General features: G+C 45.0%; 1 protein-coding gene across 1 annotated transcript in view; it reads left to right on the top strand.

The window, feature by feature from the left end:
• The window catches only part of VWA3A (von Willebrand factor A domain containing 3A), a 58,779-nt gene that overhangs the window by 26,959 nt on the left and 9,758 nt on the right, over positions 1-22,062 (top strand). The window contains 15 exon segments of the mRNA XM_054580960.1: positions 1,401-1,507; positions 3,994-4,119; positions 4,432-4,540; positions 4,778-4,843; positions 6,846-6,971; positions 8,784-8,919; positions 9,029-9,132; positions 10,513-10,593; positions 11,044-11,138; positions 12,597-12,716; positions 14,332-14,406; positions 14,598-14,742; positions 16,946-17,141; positions 18,167-18,237; positions 20,722-20,865. Of these exon segments, the coding sequence (XP_054436935.1) occupies positions 1,401-1,507; positions 3,994-4,119; positions 4,432-4,540; positions 4,778-4,843; positions 6,846-6,971; positions 8,784-8,919; positions 9,029-9,132; positions 10,513-10,593; positions 11,044-11,138; positions 12,597-12,716; positions 14,332-14,406; positions 14,598-14,742; positions 16,946-17,141; positions 18,167-18,237; positions 20,722-20,865 (1,701 nt within the window).

Here is a 22,062-nt window from a genome sequence, read left to right as displayed (position 1 = left end):
CCTATTAACTTGACTATGTCTCAAGACTCCCCTGTTGGATATTCACCAGCTCCAGCTTAAGAACATCAATTAAATAGGCTGGTTGTGTCCTTTGCTCCATCCCTGACTCACATGTCTTGGAAAGAGGCTACTGTCCCCCTCCTCTGTTCTCCTTCCTGTGTGCCACAGTTAAGAGTTCAACCATAGCACACGCCTGAGGTGTGTAGCCAAGACACACATCCCACCCTCACTTCTGACCCTGGTGTATGGCAACCCTAAAGAGCTGCTGCGGAAGAGAACAGCAGCCTGCATTGGTGGGGTGTGGGTGGGAGGGTGGCAAGAGCACACAATTAATCCACAGGCTGAAGGCCCATGTCCTGCCTCCACCACATAGGACCATGGGACAGGCTGGGATAGGCAGCTATAGCTTCCATCCCACATCCCCAGTGGGTGGAAAGCAAATGTCAGCATGAGTCCACTAAGCTGAACCTCCAGTGACCCTGCTTTAGCACAGCTCATACTTCAGCCCAGGGGACCAACCACAGCATGAGAGGTAAAGCCAGGCTTTACATGGTCCCTTGCTCTGGGAGTCAGTGGTGTCCTTTCATTACTGGAAGCATGAGGACCTAGGCAGATATGCCCTGCAGTCCGGAAATGGGCTCTTCTGCAGTGTCATGGGAAAAGAATTTCACTTGCTTAGGAAGAGTTGTGAGAGAGGCAAGATTTATTAGAGCAAAAAGAGAGCATATTCTCAGAGAGCGAGGGAGCAAGCAGGCTATAGTAGCAGCTGTGTGGACTCAGAGGCAAAGGACGTTACAGAGGCAAAAGGAGAGCCCTCTGCTGCCACTTGCTGCTCCCCTGTTTGCAAGTCTTGTGCAGACCCTTAGAGTTTAGGAAAAAAGGATGCAAAAGTATTCTCAAAAAGGAGACTCGAGTGGGCATGCTCCAAGGAGGGCACATGCTGGGTTCTTTGTGGCCTGTGCTGGTGCCTCCCCCTCTCCAATCACTTTCCTGTATCTTCTGGTTCCATGCCCTCCTCCAATCTGATCCTTTTCCCAGACTTTCCCAGGCTAGATCCTGCCTGTGTATGGTCGCCATTTTTGTCTCCTACTGCATGTGTCTCAAGTCCTGCTTTCTCATCTGGATTCTATTGTATAGCCTCAGTAAAAGGAATTTCCCCTCACCATTTTCTTCCTCCCCTGTTAGCCCAGAGGAATGATGCCCATTACCTCTGGGGAGGTTATAAGTCTGCCTTTCCCGACTAGTTGATTAGGTAGGATGCTGTCCAAATGGTGCCATTACTCCTTGGTGTGACTATGAAATTTCTGTTCCCTGACTTAATCAGGCCAAACGAGATGTCTGGCCCACTTCTCTTTCGTGAATAAATAACTAACTTCCTACCTGACATTTCTGTCCACCAGAGCCTCATCGATGAGCAGCTGAGTGGCAAGGAGAAGCTGTACGTCCTGTCCTTTGGCGCCACCACCAGCACCCTCTGGCCAGACCTGGTGGATGTCAGCACCTCCATGTAAGTAGCCATCCAGCCCTGCCTAGGATGTTTACATGGTCATTTTCTTCCCCAAGAGTTAGTGTCGTTATTGCATGATTGAAGTGCAAACCCAAGACCTCATCAGATAAATGCAAAGGGACAATTCACAAAAGCAGAAACACCAGGAGCCAGTAACTTTCGGGAAAAAAGGCTACCCTCGCAAGTAATCCATCAAATGAAAAGACAAGACACCATTCGTATCCAGTAAACTAGCAGGTAGTTTTATTATTGTGAAAATAATACATGCTCATCTTCAAAAACTCAAACAGTATGAGAGGATAAATAATAGCAAAGGAGCCTCCCTCACCCGAGTCCTCCTCTCTCCTCCCAGTAACAGTTTCTTCTGTTTATTTCCACAGATAGTCTGTCACACACATGCACCTATGTGTTCATCCTCTCTTTTTTTCTTTAAGATTTATTTATTTATTTTTTAGAGAGAAGGGAAGGGAGGGAGAAAGAGAGGAAGAGAAACATCAATGTGTGGTCGCCTCTTGCATGCCCCTAACTGGGGACCCGGCCCACAACCCAGGTATTGTGCCTCAACCGGGGATCAAACCGGTAACCTTTTGTTTCGCAGACCATCACTCGACCCACTGAGCTGGTACAATGCCTGAGTTGAGGGCCAGGTCCCCAGCTGGGGGGCATGTGAGCAGCAACCAATCCATGCATCTCTTGCACATAAATATTTCTTTTTCTCTCTCCTTCCTTCCCTTCCAGTTTCTCTAAAATGAGTAAAACCTTTAAAAAATAGACATAAGCGAGAGCATGTCACACAGACCTGCAACTGGCTTTGCACCGAAACTTGAATATCACTCTCTGTGCATACAGGAACTCCTCATTCTTTTTAATGGCTGTATAGTATTCCACTGCATTTATATGTATACACACACACACACACACACACACACATACACACACAGACATACACACTATAGTTTAGCTAGTCCTTTATTGGGAAGTTTCTAGTTTAGGGGAGCAGAGAGAGGGAAGGTATGTAAGAGTCTCTACTTGTACCATGAAGGGAATATCCTTGATCACCCACCATATGTTAAGTACCATTGTAGCCACTTTGCATATACTAACCTATTTAATATTTGTAGCCAATACATGGAATAGGATTATTATCCCCATTTTGTAGATGAGGAGACTGGGTCTCAGGTTAAGGAACACGCCCAAAGCAGCTGAGCCAGGATTAGATTCCAGAGCAGAGTCAAGGAAAATCTACAAGCTTTGATTTCTGGAATGGAGATCCTCTTGCCCAGTACTGGCTGTAAAGAGGAACCTGTCCAGGCAGTGAAGTGCTCAGTTTCAGCAGTTCTGGCTTTGAATCCCAGCTCTGATAGTTACTGTGTAACCATGACCAGTCTTTCACCTCTCTCATAAACAGAATAAGGCCAAGGATACCTGCTCTTCACTGAGCTGCTGTGAGGATGAAATGAAAAATAAATACCTGGCATGTGGCAGATACTCAGTGAATGAGAGCATTCTTTTTACTGTGATTCCCACCTTAGTTAGACCCCTGATCTCCATTGTCCGACCTGGAAATGACCTTGAGATCATCTAGCCAGGAGTTTCTCAACTTCGGTCACTCCTGGACTTAAGTGATTCTCATCATATCTCTGCTTTGTGTACTGTTATTTACTCTGTACCACTTGCACTGTTACCGATTTTATTTATATCAACCCTATTTATTGTTGAAGGAAACTCTCTATCAGTACCATAATTGAGAAGCCAAGAATCCTTGCCATAATTAGGGAGTGGCCAAAAAATAAATACAAAGATAGCAAACAAAACGATGATATTAAATTTCACCTTGAAACCTACTGGCTTGAGAAGGCTCTATACCTGAATTTGTTCTCTCTATTTAAAAGGGAGACTCAATAGTTATAATAACAAGAGACAGACTTCTAGCAGCAAGCTGGGATTTGGGGGGTTTTTTGGTTAGACTGAAAAAGAAATGGGAGGAGCAGAACTCTCTCACTAGTACCCTGTGAGGTATTCAATATTTAGCCAAGAAAGCACTGGTAAGTCATTTTCCCTTTTACTAGTAGTGTGTACCCCAATCCACATGAGATGTAGCTACACAGCTACAGCCTTCTCTTCGACCCTTCTGAGTGCTGGAGCATTGACTCCATGCTTCAGGCCGAAGTCTGCCTCCCAGCAGAGTTGGGGGGTTCAGGGTGGGTGCAAGAAGGGTCTTAGCTACAGATCCTCTGACAGTAGTCACTAGAAGCTCAGGTCCTAGAGCTAGACCTGGTTTGAATTCTCAGTGTTGCCAGTTGCTTACAGTATCATTTTGGCAATTCCTAACTCTGAACCTCAGTCTTCTCATCTGTAAGATGGAAACAAACATGTCCACCTCAAAGAGCTATTGTTAGGCTGAAATGAGATCAAATTGTCCTGGGCCTGGAGCCCTGCAGAATGCTGTGATTAGGCTGCTATTGTCTCCATTCTTGTCTTCCCAGTCTGCAGGAATTCAAGCTTTGGGTAAAGCACCTGCAGCCCGAAGGAGGCAGCAATCTGCTGCAAGCCCTGAAGAAAACCTTTTCTCTAAAGGGGCTGGATTCCCTGGTGACCATATTAGGAAGCTGGTAGGTCTCTTTTCCTAAGCAGGTAACAGAGTATGTGAAGGGGGCTACAGAACCAAACCAGTGTTTGGAGAAAGATCATCAAACATGACTCCTGACACACACTTGATGGAAGGATTGTGTTCATGGGTCATCCTTCCACAGGGCCACCAGAGCAGACCAGGCCTGTGCTTTACTCTGCCCTACATCTTATATGAGCAACCTGGGACACAAGTGGTAGGTTAGACTCTGTAGATGTTCCCTAGAAATTACCATTTTTCTCTGGTATGTCCTCATGCTGGGGTGCCCCCTTCTCTTGTTCTGTGTTCTCCTCAGCCCAGATCAGCCTGCTGAAATCCTGTCTGACTATATCCAACAGTCCACCATGGGCACAGACCTCCACGTCCACATTGTCACCTACAAATGCAACGACCAGGTGCCCCCGGTAAGTTCCCGAGACTTTCCATGTTTTCCTTTGGATTGTCCATAGTGAGCAGGGCCAGCCTGTGAGGCTCTATGCATGGACGGGCCCCAAGCTGTGGACCAGAGCACAACTCTCTCATACCTAGTTCTCCCTTTGGTAAATGGGAAGTCTGGAGAGTTGGGAGGTTCAGTCAAGGAGAAAGTGTTTTGGAGTGTTGGCATTGCCCTAGTAAGGGCTGACCCTGCTGCCATCCCGCAGGCTGTCCTGAAGAACATTGCAGAAGCTGCTGGGGGCCACTGTCACTGCTACACCCCAGGGACAGAGGTACACTTGCTACCCCTGCTTTCCTCCCTGCCTGCCCCACTGTGTCCAGGGACCTGGGCCAGGACAGACCATGCTGTGTGACTGCTTCCCCTCCCTCTCCCAAGCTCAGTGTGCTTTACAGGTATAATCAGGTTAAAGTGGATATGTGGAAAGAACTGGGACAGGAAGTCACAAGAGATCCTTTGGTCAACATCTTTGATGAGCTGATTACACACCTGTGAGGCTAGAGGCCTTTTAAAGCCTGGTGGGTAGAATCCTGAATCTCTCCAGTAGCCATCAACATGGGCTCCACCCCATCTCTGCTCCTGTCAAAGCTCTGAATCTGAATCGGCTGCCTCAGTTCTTTCTCCCAGGTAGACCTCTGCTCTTGCGAGGGACTCACAGCAGTCAATTCTGAATGAGCAATCGATTCTGTACCAATCTTCCATTAGTGTCCTTATCCCAGTTAATAATGACATCACATACCACATGTTCACCATGGAGGGAACAGCTAGAAAATGTGTATGTAAATCCGTTTGGCAGATTGAGAATCCAACCATCTGTTCAGCCAACAGGTTGTTTCTTGCCTGCTAACTGTTGATAACCATAGGCAAATGAATAGTTGCATCTCACAAGTATGTTCTAGATGTCACAAGGCATAGCATTTCACATGAACCTGAGACAGGAAATGCCTTTCTCAGCAACACACCCTCTTGTTACCTCATTGTCCAGATTCTGTTGATAAGGGTCACGGACCACAGAGGCTCAAAAGGTCCAGTAAATAAATGAAACTGGCTGGTTTAAGAAGTATTTTGTCTTAAAACCTGTTGCCCTCTTGTCTTATCTGTTGTTTTTCCAATATTGTTGGAGATATGGGTACAACAAATTTTATTGTCTTCTTTAATATGAGCAAAAGAGGAGTGCAAGGATGACAACTGACTCTGGTGGGAGGCAGCAAAGAGTGGGGAGCACTGCGGTGAACTAGACAGCACCTGCCCCTCCTGACGAGGTGTCCCTGCCCAGCCCCTGCCAGCCAAGTCTGCAGGAGTGTGACCGCAGTGTGTTGCCAGGTCCTCCAAGTTTTCAAAAAGAACCAGAAATCTGGATTATTTTATGTGTGTGATTGCTTTACATTTTTTTCAAAAAATGAGATGAAATTCATCTAACATAAAGTTAACCACTTTAAAGTGTACAATCGGTGGTATTTTATACTGTCGCAATGTCACACAATCATCACCTCTGTCTACTTTCAAAATATTTTCATCTTCCGAAATGGAAATCCTGTATCATTAAGCAGTCACTCCCTGCTGCCCCTCCCCACAGCTCCAGGCATCCAATAATCTGCTTTCTATCTCTATGGATTTACTAAGTTTGGATATTTCATGTAAATGGAATCATATACCTTTTGTGTCTAGCTTCTTTCAGTTAGTATAATGTATTCAAGGTTCATTTATGTTGTAGCAAGTATCAGTACTTCATTCTGCTTTATGGTGATAATATTCTATTTTCTGGATATTCTAACATTTTGTTTATCCATTCATCAGTAGCTGGACATTTGGGTTGTATTCACCTCTTGGTGATTGAGAACTGCTGTGACTATTGGTGTACAAGTATCTGAGCCCCTGTTTTCAAGTTTTGGGGTATATACCTAGGAATGTCAATGCTTGGTCATAGAGTAATCCTGTTTAATTTTTTGAGGAGCCACCTAACTGTTTTCCACAACAGCTGTACCCTTTACATTCCCACCAGCAGTGTTATAGTCCTTTTAAAATTATTACTATTGTTGCAGCCTACTAGATGGTATAAAGTGTTTCTTCATATTTTTAAGGTTAGACAACCCTTCAGTTGCACAATGTGTTTGCAAGTTCTGTCCCTTACATGGGGGACCCCAGTTTATAAAGTAAGGTTTAAACAGTCTGCCACTCAGCTTTAGGAACTGGCATCACTCCTTGCCCTCTCTTGCCTTGGCTACAACCAGTAGCTAAGTGACTTCTGGATGGCTGCTTGCTCCTACCACCCTCAGATCTGCACCAACCCGGACATTGACCAGCTGCTGGTAGAAATCCAGAAGGCCCAGCACCTCCTGGGCCACATCCAGGTTCTGCGCCACAGTGCCCCCAGTGAGGAGCTGTCAGGCATCATGAAGGAGGTAGGTGTGAGTGAAGATTCTGGAACCTTCTCACAGCTGGCCTCACTCCATTTTCCTTCTACACCTGTGTTGCCCCACTGTGTCCTGAAAGTGAAACAAGGCAAAGCCTCAGAGCTCTGAGCTGGCAGGCCAAGCAGGCCTTTCAGTATTCCAGAAAGGTTCCTGGTGGATCTCCTAATTAAAAACTGTATTTCAAGGAAAAGTAAGCAGGCTCCTGACACCCTTTCCACCTTCCCCGTCTTCCAGTCTGGAGGGTAAGGAAAACTTCAACCACATGGTATAGGCTGTCTAGAAGATGGCCTTTTCCTCCAGCCCTTTATAAAGGGCCAGTGTCCCTGCTCTGTGACAGATTTAACATGAGCACAGTAGCACAAGCACCATAAAAGCTTTATGCTGTTTAGATGGGCACGGCAAACTTAGCTGTGGACAGAAGAGCAATGTGATCCATTTATACTTGCTGGTTACAGTGAGAAAAACATAGCACCTACACTGGGGTCTTGAACTGTAGTCCCAGCCCTTCTATTCATTATACATAATCATGATGACATTAGTATTTTAATTATAGTTCTCATTTGCTGAGCACTCAATATAAAATGGGCACAGTGCTTAATTCTCTAAATGCTTTATTTTATCTTTGCAACAACAGTCTGCTGTAGGTGATTATTACCCCCACCTTACAAATTAACAAACTGAAGTTAAGAGGTTAGATAATGTGCTTGGGATCATTGAGGTAGAAAATGATTGAATTTAATTGAACCTAGGTCTGTCAGATGGTCAAACGGTTGTTAGGAATTTCCCAAAATGAAATGCATGTACTACATGTGGTTTGCAAGATTGTAATGTGATATATAGATTAATATTTTTAAAAGATTTATTTATTTATTTATTTATTTATTTATTTATTTAGTTTTAGAAAAATGGGAAAGGAGAGAGAAAGAAAGGGAGAGTAACATCAATATGCAAGAGATACATGGACTGGTTGCCTCTTGTTGTGCCCCCAACTGGGGAGCTGGCCCGCAACCCAGGCCTGTGCCCTGAGCAAGAGCCGCAGCAGTGACCCTTTGGCTTGCAGGCCAGTGCTCCGTCCACTGAGCCACACCAGCCAATGTGGATTAATATTTTTTGACCTTATATATTTAAAACTAACTCATTATGGCAGTAATACATCTTTCTAAAATTACTTAAGTACAAAAAAGGGGTCTGTTTTTTAAAGTAAATCAAATTGAATATTAAAAAACTTTAATGTCACATGTTTGATTAAAAATAAACTGAGTACATAGCAGTACAATGGTATTCAGATACAGCAAAATTCATGAAAACAGTGCTCAGATATGTAAAGTTTGGGAACTGCTGTTCTGTGTTTTACTCCTACATGAGCTGCTTGATTTAACCTCTCAGAACCTCAGGTTTTCAGTTTATAAATGTGGGCGAGGGAAGCTGGGCTAGATCAGAGCTCCCTAGGTGATATTGGCATAGAGTTACTTTCCAGTTCCCTGAAGTCTTGTGTTCTGGGCCTGCTGAGGGGTCACCTCTCATCAGGAGGCCAAGATGCTGATCTTAATGCTAAGGGTGTGGAAGGGGCCAGGAGGATGAGCAAATGAAAAGAAAGAGAGTTGCTGGAAACATCTCCCTCTTCCCCTGGAAATTCCAGAAAAGGGGATGGGGATGGTTAGATGGGGCAGCAAACTGCCTTTAATTTACCAGGTAATGTCTTAAGATTCTCCCTTGGGTGAACTGGGTAGGTAGGGGAGGCTGAGGACTTTGCAGCTCTAAATTATGGTTGTGTAATGAAGATTTTTAATTTTAATTTAGATTTCCACGGAGATTGCAAAAGGGCCACTCAGAAGTCTCTTGCCTAAACCCCCAAAGCATGAAGCTCCCCTCACAATTGAGTTCCCAAATTTGGACAAGACTTCTGCAGAATGGCTAAAGGACAATGGCCTAAAAGGTAAATCCCCGAAGAGGGCAGAACTGAGGACTCACATCACTGACTAAAAACCATGAACCCTCTGGGTCTCCATGAATGGCACTTCAAACCCCACCGTTTATTTTTACAGCCAAGAAGCTCAGCCTTTATCAGGTTCTGGCACCCAACGCATTCTCTCCCATTGAGGAATTTGTGCCTATTCTCCAGAAAACGGTATCATCAACTATCCATGAGGTGACTCAAATCCAGAGTTCTCTCCGTCCTCTGCAGGGCAGCTCCTTCTTAAGAGTTCAGAAAATACAGTCATAAGGCAGAGCCTTAGGATCATGGGCCTGAGGGCCCAGAGTGGAATTCAGGCTTTCCACCTGTCTGAAAATGATGCTTGGGAGATGGGCACAGGGGAGTGAATTGGGTACCTTAGTTACCTCCAGTATGAAAGTTTTCCTCTATCCCACTCAGAACACCCCACTTTACCTTGTACAGACTTCTACTTTAGCTCCTATACTGTGTTAATACATGCATTTGTTACATGTCTAAATCTCACCAGAATATGATCCCTTTAAAAGAAAAAACTCTCTGTCCCCGATATGTAGTACAAGTAAAGCAGTAAATGAATGTTTACTGGATGACTGAGTGGGTGGAAAGAAGAAGGAAACAAAAGGATGAATGGGTAGATGCATGAAAGTGTTGATGAATACATGGAAACGTAGGCAGACATATGTATGTGTGGAAATGTGAACAGATGGAGGGGAAAGATGGAAGGATGAATGACAAGAAAGAATAAAAGAGATAAAAGGATGAAAGTAAAAATTAAAGTAAGGATGGAAAGGTAGAGAGATGGAAGGAATAATGAGTGGAAAGATGAATATAAAGATGGAAGAATGGCCCTGGCTGGTGTGGCTCAGTGGTCTGAGCACCGGACTGCAAATCAAAGTGTTGCCTGTTCAATTCCCAGTCAGGGCACAAGGGCACATGCCTCGGTGGCGAGCCAGGTCCCTGGTGGGGGGCACATGAGAGGCAACCACACATCGATGTTTCTCTCCTTCTCTTTCTCCCTCCCTTCACTCTCTATAAAAATAATGAATAAATAAAAATATTTTTTAAAAAAGATGGAAGAATGAAAGGGAAGAGAGATGGACAAGTCAAGGGGATGGATGGCTGAAGGACTAGGTGGATGTAGTGATACTTCAAGATATGTATATGACAACTTGGTGGAAGATGAGAGAACAAGATGAACAAATTTGATTTTCAAAGTGTCTGTGAAGGCCTGTCTGGCTTCCCAAACCTAAGAACCCATGGCCAGTGTGTTTTTAAGGTCTCTCACTCCATTATTACCAAAATGTCCAGCCATATTTTGTAATCAAGACTCCAGTGTTCAGAAGAGCCTCCCAAGGTGACAGCCTGCCTGCTGTCAGCATGGTTCGTTCAAGGGCCACTGTCCTGACAGCCCTCTGCTCCAGCTCCAGACAAGGCAGTGATCTGTGGGGCAGGGGTGGGCATCATAATCTGACCCCACATGTGGTCAGAGTCCCAGTGCCCAAATTAAACTTAAAATTCTTCCTCACGGTGTGCTTCCACTCACCTGCACCCCCTCCTGGCTACACCTGAGTGCAGAAGGCAATGGTACAATTTCAATGGCATGATGGGACAGTCAGGAATGTTCATGTGGACCTGCCCTTCCTCTATGAGTACCAGGTGAGTGATGGGTTCAATCAGTCAGGATATGGGGTATGGGAAGGGGGAATGGGAGGAAGGTGCCAAGTAATGTGGAGACACCAAGCCATTGACTGAATTCTTTTATAAACAGAGACTGTGTTCCCTAAACAGGCACCTCTGGAGCTTTCTCCACCCCATCCTCAGGCAGAGACCTGGATGCATCTAACAAAAGAAAAAAAAAAGGCTCTGATCCTTTGGGACAAGATCTACCTCCTCCCCCATGAGGAGCAATAAAAAACTTTGATTTTTCTCTTCATGGTCTTACAGCAGACTTGCCCATAATTTAGTGGAATGTTTTACTCCCTGGGTACCCATGGCCTTGACACACCATTCCCAGAAGCCAACTGGGATATACCCTTTTCCCCTCAGACCCTTTAATAAGCCACTCCTCGTGCAATTGCTCACTCTGTGTGGTCCATGGGTTTGCAGAAACAGCTCAGCAGAGCTATGCGGATATACGAGAGGCGGATTGAATGGCTCTCACTGGCCAGCAGAAGAATCTGGGGCACCGTCTGTGAAAAAAGGTACTTTCCCCCAAGTACTATTCTTATCCATCATGGGTTTTGTGTGTAACACAGCACTTATCCAACTCATGGGTTCCCTACTAGTAGCACCAGAAACCATTGCTTACATTAAGGATCAGCAAATCACTCAATAGAACCCCTGGAGGATAAGTCGCCACCGTTATCATCAACATCAATAATATCATTGTGTTGCTCAGGATTCTTTCAGTTAAAAAGCAATAGAAACTGAGTGAAAATTGGCTGAAACAACACAGTGAAATCTTGTTAAGGTAGCTGAAAATTCCAGAATAGATTTGATAGCTACCTTCAGGCATGGCTTGATCCAGAGGTTCATGCATGTCAGGAATCTATCTCTCAGCTCTGCTTTCTTCTCTGATGGCTTTGTTTTCAGGCAACTCTCCCCTCCAGGTGGCAAGGTAGCCACCTTAAGCATCCAACTTACTTTCTACCAGTTTTAATACTCCCAGAGCTTGGGGCATGGGCCCATCTGTGAGCTCTTCACCCTGGCCAGAGTGGCATGATAAAATATTGCCTGGGGTCAAACACCCACTCTCAAAGCTTGGGGGAGGATCACCCCTACCCACAACAAATGGACTGACAGAGGCAGAGGTGTTTCCCAAAGGAAAATCAGGATGCTGTTGCCAGAAGAGGTAATGGATACTGAGTAAGGAGAAACAATGGGTGTTCATTATGACCATTATTATCGTTATTATCCATACCTTATTTGATGTGTTACTCTTACAAAATAGTAACCTTTGTAGTAATATCTATTATATCCTTTAATTCTTAACACAATCCTATGAGGAGTCTTATTATAAATAGTTTATGGGAAACATACCAAGAATCAGAGAGGTTTTGTGACTTACCTAAAGTGGGACAGAAAGTGAAACTTGAACCAAGGTCTTCTGATTCTAAATCCAGTGGATTTTCTTTTGCTATGCATACGTGTCTCAAAATGAGAACAGAGGGAAGAGGTGGGAATATAAGATTAGAAATAGTAAAAGGAGAAGGCTGAATGGGGCTAGAGATCTTAAAACAGAAAAAGGAAATGAGAAGATACAAACATTTCCCTACAGGCCTAGATACACAGAATTCTACATCTAACTTGCTTACCTTGTTTCTGTTTTTTCCTTCAGAAACCCCAACCTCTAATATTGAATCCTAGCACTTTAAACAAGGAAAAGCATACAAATCATTATATGTAGTCTCTGCCCCTTAAACCATCTCTACCATGAGATTTTATTCTGTGCTAGGACCTCCTGAGAGAGAAGGTTCCATGACCCCCTAAGTCTGTTGTTGTAAACCCACATCTGTTGACCTCAAACCACAAAGATTTTGGCCAGCTGTGAATCTGGCAAGTAAAGTTCCCCTGGAAAACACTTTAAATAGTAAAATGGAACAAAATGAACACTATCTGAGAGATTCAGTTCTCCTCTTAAAGCTTGTGTTTCTGTTTAGGGTGGTTATACTGCTCGATATCTCTGCGACCAATTCCATGTACATTATTCATATCCAGCATTCCCTGCGACTTCTGCTGGAGGAGCAACTGTCCAACAAGGACGCCTTCAATGTCATCGCGTAAGTTCCCAGTTCTTGATGGGGGAGGTCGGTTTGCGTGGTTTCACTGCTGGACTGAGGCTTCTGGAAGGGAGTGGACGACAGACGTTCTGAGCACACAGCATCCTGGGACAGCCGTCAGTTTATCTGATTTGAATGATCTTGTTTGGGGCATTGAATAATTAAATGGTTGCAGAACAGTCCCATTGGGGCGAAGGTAAAAAGCAGCCCCAAAACACTGCTTGATCAGCCAGGATAAAGTAACTCCACCCCTTGCCCCATTTGGCTTCTAAGCTGATAAACACAAGAGAGAAAGAGAAAGGCCCCCAGGTATGCTCCAGTCTGAGTTCCCAGCTTGGGTCTAGTAAGGCATAATATTTCATTTAGGATTTCAATTCTAAGTTTTAATTTTATGTGTAGCTCTATATAATTAAGTTATATACATTAAGTTATATCAATATAATGTATATTTAAAATATATATTTTTACATATAAAACTGTATATCTAAATTTAAAATACAAAATAAATTTTAAATATTTTATATATATTTGAATATATATTTTTAATTATATATAACTATATATTTAAATTATACATAACTATATATCACATGTTAGTATTAAAATTACATAAAATTTATATATAGTTTAAATATCTACAGTTACATAAATTTCAATATATACATAGTTTTATATAAATTTTTAATTGCATACCACTTTAACTAGGAGAGGAAGAGAAAAGGAACCCACTTGAAGTATACATTTTTACACAACTTCACATGTAATAGGGAGTGTTCTAAACCTAGTAAGTCAGCAGTTATATTGTATATTATTCCGTATCAGGGCCTAATCTTTTCCTAATAAATTCTATAGAAAAGGTGCTTGTGGAAACATGTTAGACAATGTTTTCATTCATTAATTCATCTATTCATTCATTTGTTCAACAGACTTCTCTTGAAAGCCTGCCATGCACCAGTCACTGTGCTGGGCATTAGTCTAAAACACAAAACCAGTCCCCAAGGAACATAAGGCCTTGGAGTGGGAGACAGACATGTTGAGACAGGCATGTGCAAGGTCTCCGAAGAGATTGGCCATGACAAGTCAAGAGTCCAAAAAGAGGAACCAGTCTTGAACCAGAGAGGAGTCACTTTTTCTTGGATGAAGGGGATAAATTTTCTTCCCAAGGATTTAAATGTGTCTCATGGGAAAGATGAAATGATGCATATTTTTTAAAAACTATGGTATAGATAGAGAATGAAAATATGTTGTAAGCATGAATCAGTGTGCTAGGGGAGATTAAAAAGGGAGAAAGGTCTCCCTTCTTAGGGGATGAGGAAATTCACACTGACAACACAAGTTGCCAAAACACGTCAGGAGGGAAGTCTGGCCAGATGGCCAAAGCTGAGCCTGTCTCTATGTCTCCAGTGAGAGCCCCAGCGCTGCCTCACCTGAGTGTACCGGGATAGGTCATGACCAGTGAGGAAATCTCGTGGCTGGCCCAGGCCAACGGCATCCTAACATTTTGGGCGTGTAATTAGGATTTTGGCCTCCTTAGAACCTAGGGAGCTCAAAGAGCTGAGGTACGGAGTGGAGCAATCTTCTGCCTAAGAACAAGCCCTCTTTCCTTTCCTCCAAGGTTTGGAAGCTCAATCGAAAGCTGGAGGCCCGAGATGGTTTCCGTGAGCCATGACAATTTACAAAGCGCTTGGCAGTAGGTGATGGGCAGGGCCTGCACCTACTGTGTCTGAGGGCAGCCTGGGTGGTGCTATTTTTTCTGTCCCCCTCTCCACTGGGAATAGAATCCCTGCCCTCCAACACACATGGGCATGAATCTGAAAATGTCTGCCTTCTGCTCCTGGTCTCGCTCCTGACCTCCCTCAGCATGGCCTTTCTTGCCTCTAGGTGGGCCCTGACCCTACAGTGTTGGGGCAGCAGGAATATCCTCAGTGCCCTGCGGAAAGCTGTGGAAGTGGACTTCAAGGACAGAGACAAACAGCAATCACAGGGCATCTACCTCTTCACAGGGGGCATTCCTGACCAGGACATGGTGGGTGCTCCCTGTGTTGGGCATCCCCATTCTTCATGACTCTACATCTTCCTCTAGGTGGATGCCTAGCAAATGTTTCCAGACTCGACTTTAGTGTGCAGGAGTATCACGTGGGGATGTTGTTCAAACGCAGATTCTTTTTTTATTGATTATGCTATTACAGTTGTCCCATTTTTTTTTCTCCTCTCTGTTCCTCTCCACCCTGTATCACTCCGCCCTCCAGCATTCCACCCCGCCTTAGTTCATGTCCATGGGTTGTACATATAAGTTCTTTGGCTTCTCCATTTCCTATACTATTCTTAACTTCCCCCTGCCTATTTTGTACCTACTATTTATGCAGCTTATTCCCTGTACCTTTTCCCCCATTCATCTCCCAACCCCTTCCCTCTGTCTTACTGTTCAGAATTTTTGATCTTCTTTTTCTTAGATAAGCCCCTTTAACATTTCGTATAATAAGGGCTTGGTGATGATGAGTTCCTTTAACTTGACCTTATCGGGAAGCACTTTTTCTGCCTTTCCATTCTAAATGATAGCTGTGCTGGACAGAGTAATCTTGGATGTAGGTCCTTGCTTTTCATGACTTTGAAAACTTCTTGCCAGCCCCTTCTTGCCTGCAAGGTTTCTTCTGAAAAATCAGCTGATAGTTTTACGGGAACTCCTTTGTAGGTAACTGTCCCCTTCTCTCTTGCTGCTTTTGAGATTCTCTCCTTATCTTTAATCTTGGGTATCTTAATTATGATGTGCCTTGGTGTGTGCTTCCTTGGGACCCATTTCTTTGGGACTCTCCGAGCTTCCTGGGTCTCCTGGAAGTATATTTCCTTGGCCAGACTGGGGAAGTTCCCCTTCATTATCTTTTAAAATAAGTTTACAATTTCTTGCTCTTCCTCTTTTCCTTCTGGCATCCCTATGTTTCAGGTGTCGGATCGTTTAAAGTTGTCTCAGAGGTTCTTAAGCCTCTCCTCATTTTTCGAATTCCTGTTTCTTCACTCTGTTCAGGTTGAATGTTTATCTCCCTTCTGCTCCAATTGTTGATCTGAGTCCCGGTTTCCTTCCCTTTACTGTTGGTTCCCTGTATATTTTTCTTTATTTCATTTTGCATAGCCTTTGCTTTTTCCTCCATTTTGTGACCATACTCTACCACTTCTGTGAGCATCCAGATTACCAGTGTTTTGAACTGTGCATCTGATAGGTTGGCTCTCTGTTCGTCGCTCAGTTCTATTTTTGGAGTTTTGATCTGTTCTTTCATTTGGGCCATATTTCTTTGTCTCGCTGGGCCTTGGAAATCATTGGAAGGGGTGGATCCTTAGGTATTCACCAATGTGGGGCAACCCAGGTCACTGCATTCTAACACTGTCTGTGGAGGAGGGCTATTGAGAGGAAACAATGCTGCTTGCTGGACTCTCTGCCGGCTTTCAATCACTTCCCCCACTGCCCACAAGCAAATTGACCCCTTCTGGTGCTGATGCCCAGGTGTGTGTGTTTGTGTATGTGTATGTTCTAGGACCCTGTGGGTCTCTCCAGTGGACTCTCCTGTGAGGCTGGGAGTTTCTCCTGCTGCCGCAACCCCCACGGGTTTTTACCTCCAAAGGTTTTGAGGCTGTCTTTTCTCGCACTGGAACCCTGGATTGCGCGATCTCTCTTGCTTCCCAGCTGTTCCTCCCAGTTTATCCTCATGGAAATGTGGAACTGCCTGGTCCACCAGCTGCTGCATTGCCACGAATCTTCTCTACTCCAAGTACCATCTCTGCCCCTCCTACCAGTCTGGATGAATGTTTCTTCTTTAGTTCCTTGGTTGTCAGACTTCCATACAGTTCAATTTTCTGGCATTCCTGGTTATTTTTTATTTTTAAATTTCTTGTTGTCCTTTTGGTTGTGTGAGGAGGCAAAATGTATCTACCTATGCCTTCATCTTGGCCAGAAGTCAAAATGCAGATCCTTGTTCCAAAGATCTGGCCCAGGGCCTGAGCAGCTGCATTTCTAACAAGTTCCCAGGTTGTAACCAGGTTGCAACACTTAGTGTCGGCAGGCTCTCTGATCCAGCTCCCCTGCTTTACCCTAGTAAGATAAAGAACTTATCACCCAGCTCATTTGGCTCTTTATCTTCAGTGCCAAGTGCTAAATCTGGCACATAGTAGGCCCTCAAGAAAGATGATCAGGCTAGGGCTAGCAGCTGCAAGAGCCCACTGCCGTCTTTCCCCCACAGCCCGTGCTCAGTGCCTACATGGCTGAGGCCTGTGGGGGCTGCGACCTCCAGCTGAATGTGTGTCTCTTCTACGTGGGTGAGCCACAGATGAACACCATGCCCCCTGCCTGCTATGCCAGCTGCACTGACACGGCCGCTGCCTACAGAGAGCTCACCCAGGCTGCTGGTGGCCGCTTCCACTGGTTTGGAGACACAGGTCCGTAAGTGTTGGCTGGCTCTTCCACCTCTTTCTTTCTGGTATCTCAGTGCCAGCATCACTCCCTGTGCCATAGATGTATTCCAGAAAAGCAGCATGTGAAAATCATATTAAAAAATGGAAAACTGTGTTTCACATAGTCAATACATACTCACTAGAGATGGAGGGTAGTAACAGCCGCACAGCAATGGGAATGTACCTAATGCCACTGACCTGTGCACTTAAAAATAGTTAAAATGATAAATTTTGTTGTGCATATTTTACCACAATTATTTAAGTAAAAAAAGAAAGTTAAAACTATATTTTAAATACTTTAGAATGTCAGAGCTGGAAGTGGCCCTAAAGGTTCCTTAGTTAAGTGTTTCCCAAAGGAAGAATGTTCATAACAGGTGGGTGACAAGACAGTTGTACACGGAGCACAGAGCAATGAATTTTTTGTGATAGTTATAGGGGGTCAAAATATGCCATCCCAAAATATGCCACTTGGGCATAAGAATTGTTCTGAGCTGAAGACATTTGAAAAAAAGCAGATGCCAAAGAAGCTCTCTTCCCCACCATCCCCTCTTACATGGACTAAAAGTAGGACACAGGTAGTAAGTGGTGGAACCAGGAGCTGAACCCACGCAGGCCAACTTCAGAGTCTGTCTTCTTAGTCCTTTATTCTATAGTTCCTCTCGACCTTGTCATCGATATTCACTACAGACATTAGCCACTTTAAATAATCCCAAATTGGGTGATTTTATTCACTGGAATAGCAGGATCTTTGTTCCTAACCTGCTTTCCCTATGGATGCAAGCTCTTGACTGGGTACCAGGGTACTGTGTCCCAAGGCCAGCCCCACTGCTGGTAACCTCACTGTGACCACCTCTAGACTGTGTTGGGGTGGGGGCTGGTCAGCTCAACCTATTAAGATCCCACCTTGCCCCTTCAGCTCAGGTTGTCTCCACACAGCCCTTCTGTGTACAGATACAGATACTTGTGGTATCTACATTGTTTCCCACACTCACGATGTGCTTTGTTTCCAGGCATTTACGAAAGTGATGACATCAACGCCATCATGTCTGAGATGGAAAAAGCTCTCAACTACTCCCAAAAGGTAGGCTTTAGGGGTGGGGCAAATGACTGCACCAGCTTTTATATTATTTCTGGGACTGCCATACAAAGTACCAAGAACTAGGAGGGTCAAAACATCAGGCATGTATTCTCTCACAGTTTCAGAGGCTAAAAGTCTGAAATCATGGTGTCAGAAGGGCCATGTTCCCTCTGAAAACTCTGTTTACAATCCCTCAGTGGCAGCTGGTATTAGAGAAAAAATATTGCATTAGGTGCTTGTTAAACATGGCTAGGAAGACTTTATGCAAGATTATTGCAACAAAAGAGATTGAACTCAATTCCAAACACAGCAGACAGCTGGAGATTTATAGCCAAGGAGCAGAGTGACAGGGTCATGGATGGAAAATTACTAAGAGAAACTTGGTTAGATTTCAAGGATAGGGGGATTCTTGCTAAATGGACTTAGCAGGATTCTTGCTGAAGGCAGGTCAAGGACTTAGATATGAGGACAGGGGATGAAGAACGTGATCAAACATCAAGGGTGGGAGATTCCCACTAAATTTACTTAGCAAGATTCTTTGCCAAAACTGGATTTAGCAGCCAGAGTTGAAGCCTAGTTGAGAAAAGGGCTCAGAAGAGCCTGACTGAAGTTTTGTCAAGGAGGGTGTCCTTGTCACTGGCGGCATAAGGAGAGTTGTGTCCTTGGCTTATGGCAGCACAACTCCATCTCTACCTCTGTTTTCACATGGCTCTCCTCCCTCTGTGTATGTCTGTGTCCCTTCTCCTCTAGTAGTGATACCAGTCACACTAGATTAAGGGCCCACCCTTCACCAGTATGACCTCATTAACTAACATCTTAATTACATCTACAAAGACCTTATTTCCAAGTAAAGTCATAGTCACAGGTACCAGGGGTTCAGACCTGAACATATCTTTCGGGTGACACAACTCATCCCACATCAGCTTTCCTCCTTGTGTCCTGATCAACTGACCCTCAAAGCTTCAGATGAAACACGAGGGATTCCTATAAGTCATTGGTTTTAGGTCTGTGAGTTATACATTCTGGCTTCTTTTGAGTTCTTTGAATACATTGAGCTCATTCTTAAACTCAGGGCTTTTGCACCTGCTATATTCTCAGCCTGCCATTCCCCTCCCAGATTGTCCATGGATTTCTCCTTGTTATTCAAGACGTACTAAAATATAACTTTTTCAGAGAAGGGGGTTGAGCAGTTGAAGGCAAGATTAGAGAGGTAGAAAGGGGTCAGATCATGTCAGCAGCAATGAGAATGGAACTAAGGGAATGGACATGAGGATATTTAGGGACAAATTGACCGAACTTGTGGTTGACTGACTGTACGGGGTGAGGGAGAAGAAGAAACCCAAGAGTACTCTCAAGTTCCTCACTGGTACACATGACTGACCAAGAGACAGAGAACAAAAGAGGAATTGTGATAGATGCTGGGAGGGTGGGCCTGGGACAAAGATGAGTTTGTGAGGCCTGTGAGGTAACAAATGGGGGCATCCTTCAGACAGGTGAGAAGAGATGAGGGCTGGAGCAGTTCAAGCCATGGGGGTGGACAAAGAGCAGGTTGGTGACTAAGGTCAAGGTGGGGAGGCAGAGGAACCTGAGGAGGAGACTCAGCCTGACTTATACTTTAATGACTGCCATTTGCAGAATAACACACTGTGAGCTCCTGGGAGGGCAGGGCCACCTCTTCATTCTTTTCCTCCCTGTCCATTGGATTGGCTCTCCTAAATGTGCTTAACTGTCCTCCCTGAAAGGGACCCTCTTTGTTGCTGGTTTTTTAAACCCCTTCTCCTCAGGTGCACATCTGTCCAGTTCACTCATCTGAAAAACTCATTCACAAGATATTCATGGCAATAATGTTTTTTACATTCTAATGATGCCTCCTAGTACTTTGGTTGAGAATAATTACTAGAGAATATTTCAACAGCTGAGAAATGGGTGGGCAAAGGAACCAAGTATTGCACACTATTCTTGCCAACATCTGGAGTTAGCTCCAGGCACGCAGTGAGCTGACCAGCATATGTGGATGCTGGGTCCACATGTAGAAAGAGCACTGGCTTTGGAGTCATTCGCACCTGGGTTTGAATTGAAGGTCCTCTATGTACTAGTAGAGTGGCTTTGGAAAAGTCCCTTACACTCATGGAGCTTGGATTTTGTCATCTGTGAAGTAGGGATAAGATAGTACTTGTCCATCTGGGTTTGAGGGTTTGAGATGCCTAGGCTTTAACTGGTCCAGTGACTGGTGCATCCCAGGCCCTGCATACATGGTACTTATTACTGATAGGATTGATGCACAGGGCTCTCTTACCCAGGTAGAGATGGAAAGAGGAATCCAAGGATCCTAGTAGACCTAGTCTCTCTCTCTCTCTCTCTCTCTTTCTCTCTCTCTCTCTCTTTCTCGTGTGTGTGTGTGTGTGCGTGTGTGTGTGTGTTTGTGTCCCACTTGAAGACTGTGCACTGTGGCTGCGGTGCAGCTAACCCTCCCAACCCTTGTTTCAGTGTGCCTTATTAGTGTCCTCCCTGAAGAACGAGTCCAGGAAAGTCCTTGAAAGTGCAGCCCGCCCAGAACAGCCAAAGATGCTCAAGCAAAGAAGTCAGCCCAAGAAATTTTGCAAAACCACAGTTCCCTCGGTGGTCAAAATGGTTTGACTCTCCCTCCCTAATAACACACAGGATTTTGTTTCCACCACGTCTCCTAGTCTTTCCTAGATCCTGAAGTGACCTGGACCAGACATTCTGACCCCAGGGCCAGCGGGATCAGGGCAGGGTCCTCAGTGGTGAGGGTCCTGTGGCTGCCTCCAGCCCTGGCCTCTAGAGGGAGGACCTTCACTGGGGGACCTGCTTCTCAGCTGTGGGATCACCTATTGCCTCCCCACAACCACCACCACCTTTGGCTCTGCCAGGTTTGACCCCTATCTATGTCCAAAGGACCCCATAGAATTTAAACCCACCATGGCTATACGGCAGAAGGGCTCATCCTGGAGGGTCTCCCAGGGGCAAAGAAATGAGGATGTTAGAGTATCTAATGGGCTCTTGCTGCAGCTTCCCGAGGCTTAGCAGGGGCCTGAGAGGATCCTGAGCCCTGGGGTATTTATCTCCAGTCACAGCCTGTCAGATAGGCCCAGCATAAAATAGCCACTTCAGCAACCAGAAGGGGCCTCTAGAGCTATGACTGGGGGAGATTCCACACTCCCTGGTACTTGTGAGCAGAAGGAGCAAAGAAATCCCTCAGCTCTTCAGCATTTCACTAACTCATAGACCTCATGAACCAGCACATTTCAGAGTGAGAACACGCATCCCAGACAGTGTGTGACCCACTTCCGTCCCAGGGGAACTTTGTTTATGGAAGATGCTGTCCACACAGGCACTGTCCTCCTTCAGGGAACTCCACCAGGTTTCAGGAGCCTCCCCAAATTCTGAGGTGAAACCCTGTAATTCCAGGGTCTGCCTCTTGAGCCTTCAGTATTGCCTGAGCTGACTCAGTGTGAGGGGCTTAGGCCATGCCAAAGCCTTTAATGGGCCTCCTGAAACCAGGGAGGGGGGCCCCCAGAGTGGCATCTCCAAGCCTCTTTCACAGCATCTCACCCAGAAGACCTCAGATGGTCTAGGGCCCTGGGTGACTTTGTTTAACTGTCACCACGTTCCAGCTGTGCCCAGTGACCAAGGGACCCTTCCCTTAAAATGGAAGTACTCAATAGGGCACAGCTACCTGAATGGCTTCCTGTCATGCTGGAGGCCCAGAAGTCCTAGTCCAGTGGGAAGAGGAGTGGGTGATTAGTGAAGAAAGTGCTGGCACATACACACACACACATACATCACATACATACTCTTTTTTTTTTT

This window comes from Pteronotus mesoamericanus, unplaced genomic scaffold (genome assembly GCF_021234165.1).
Source record: "Pteronotus mesoamericanus isolate MK-2021 breed Mesoamerican mustached bat unplaced genomic scaffold, CSHL_Meso_final contig_64, whole genome shotgun sequence".
Classification (NCBI taxonomy): Eukaryota; Metazoa; Chordata; class Mammalia; order Chiroptera; family Mormoopidae; genus Pteronotus; species Pteronotus mesoamericanus.
The sequence above is the reverse complement of the archived record's forward strand: the minus strand, read 5'-3'. Positions and strand labels throughout refer to the sequence as shown.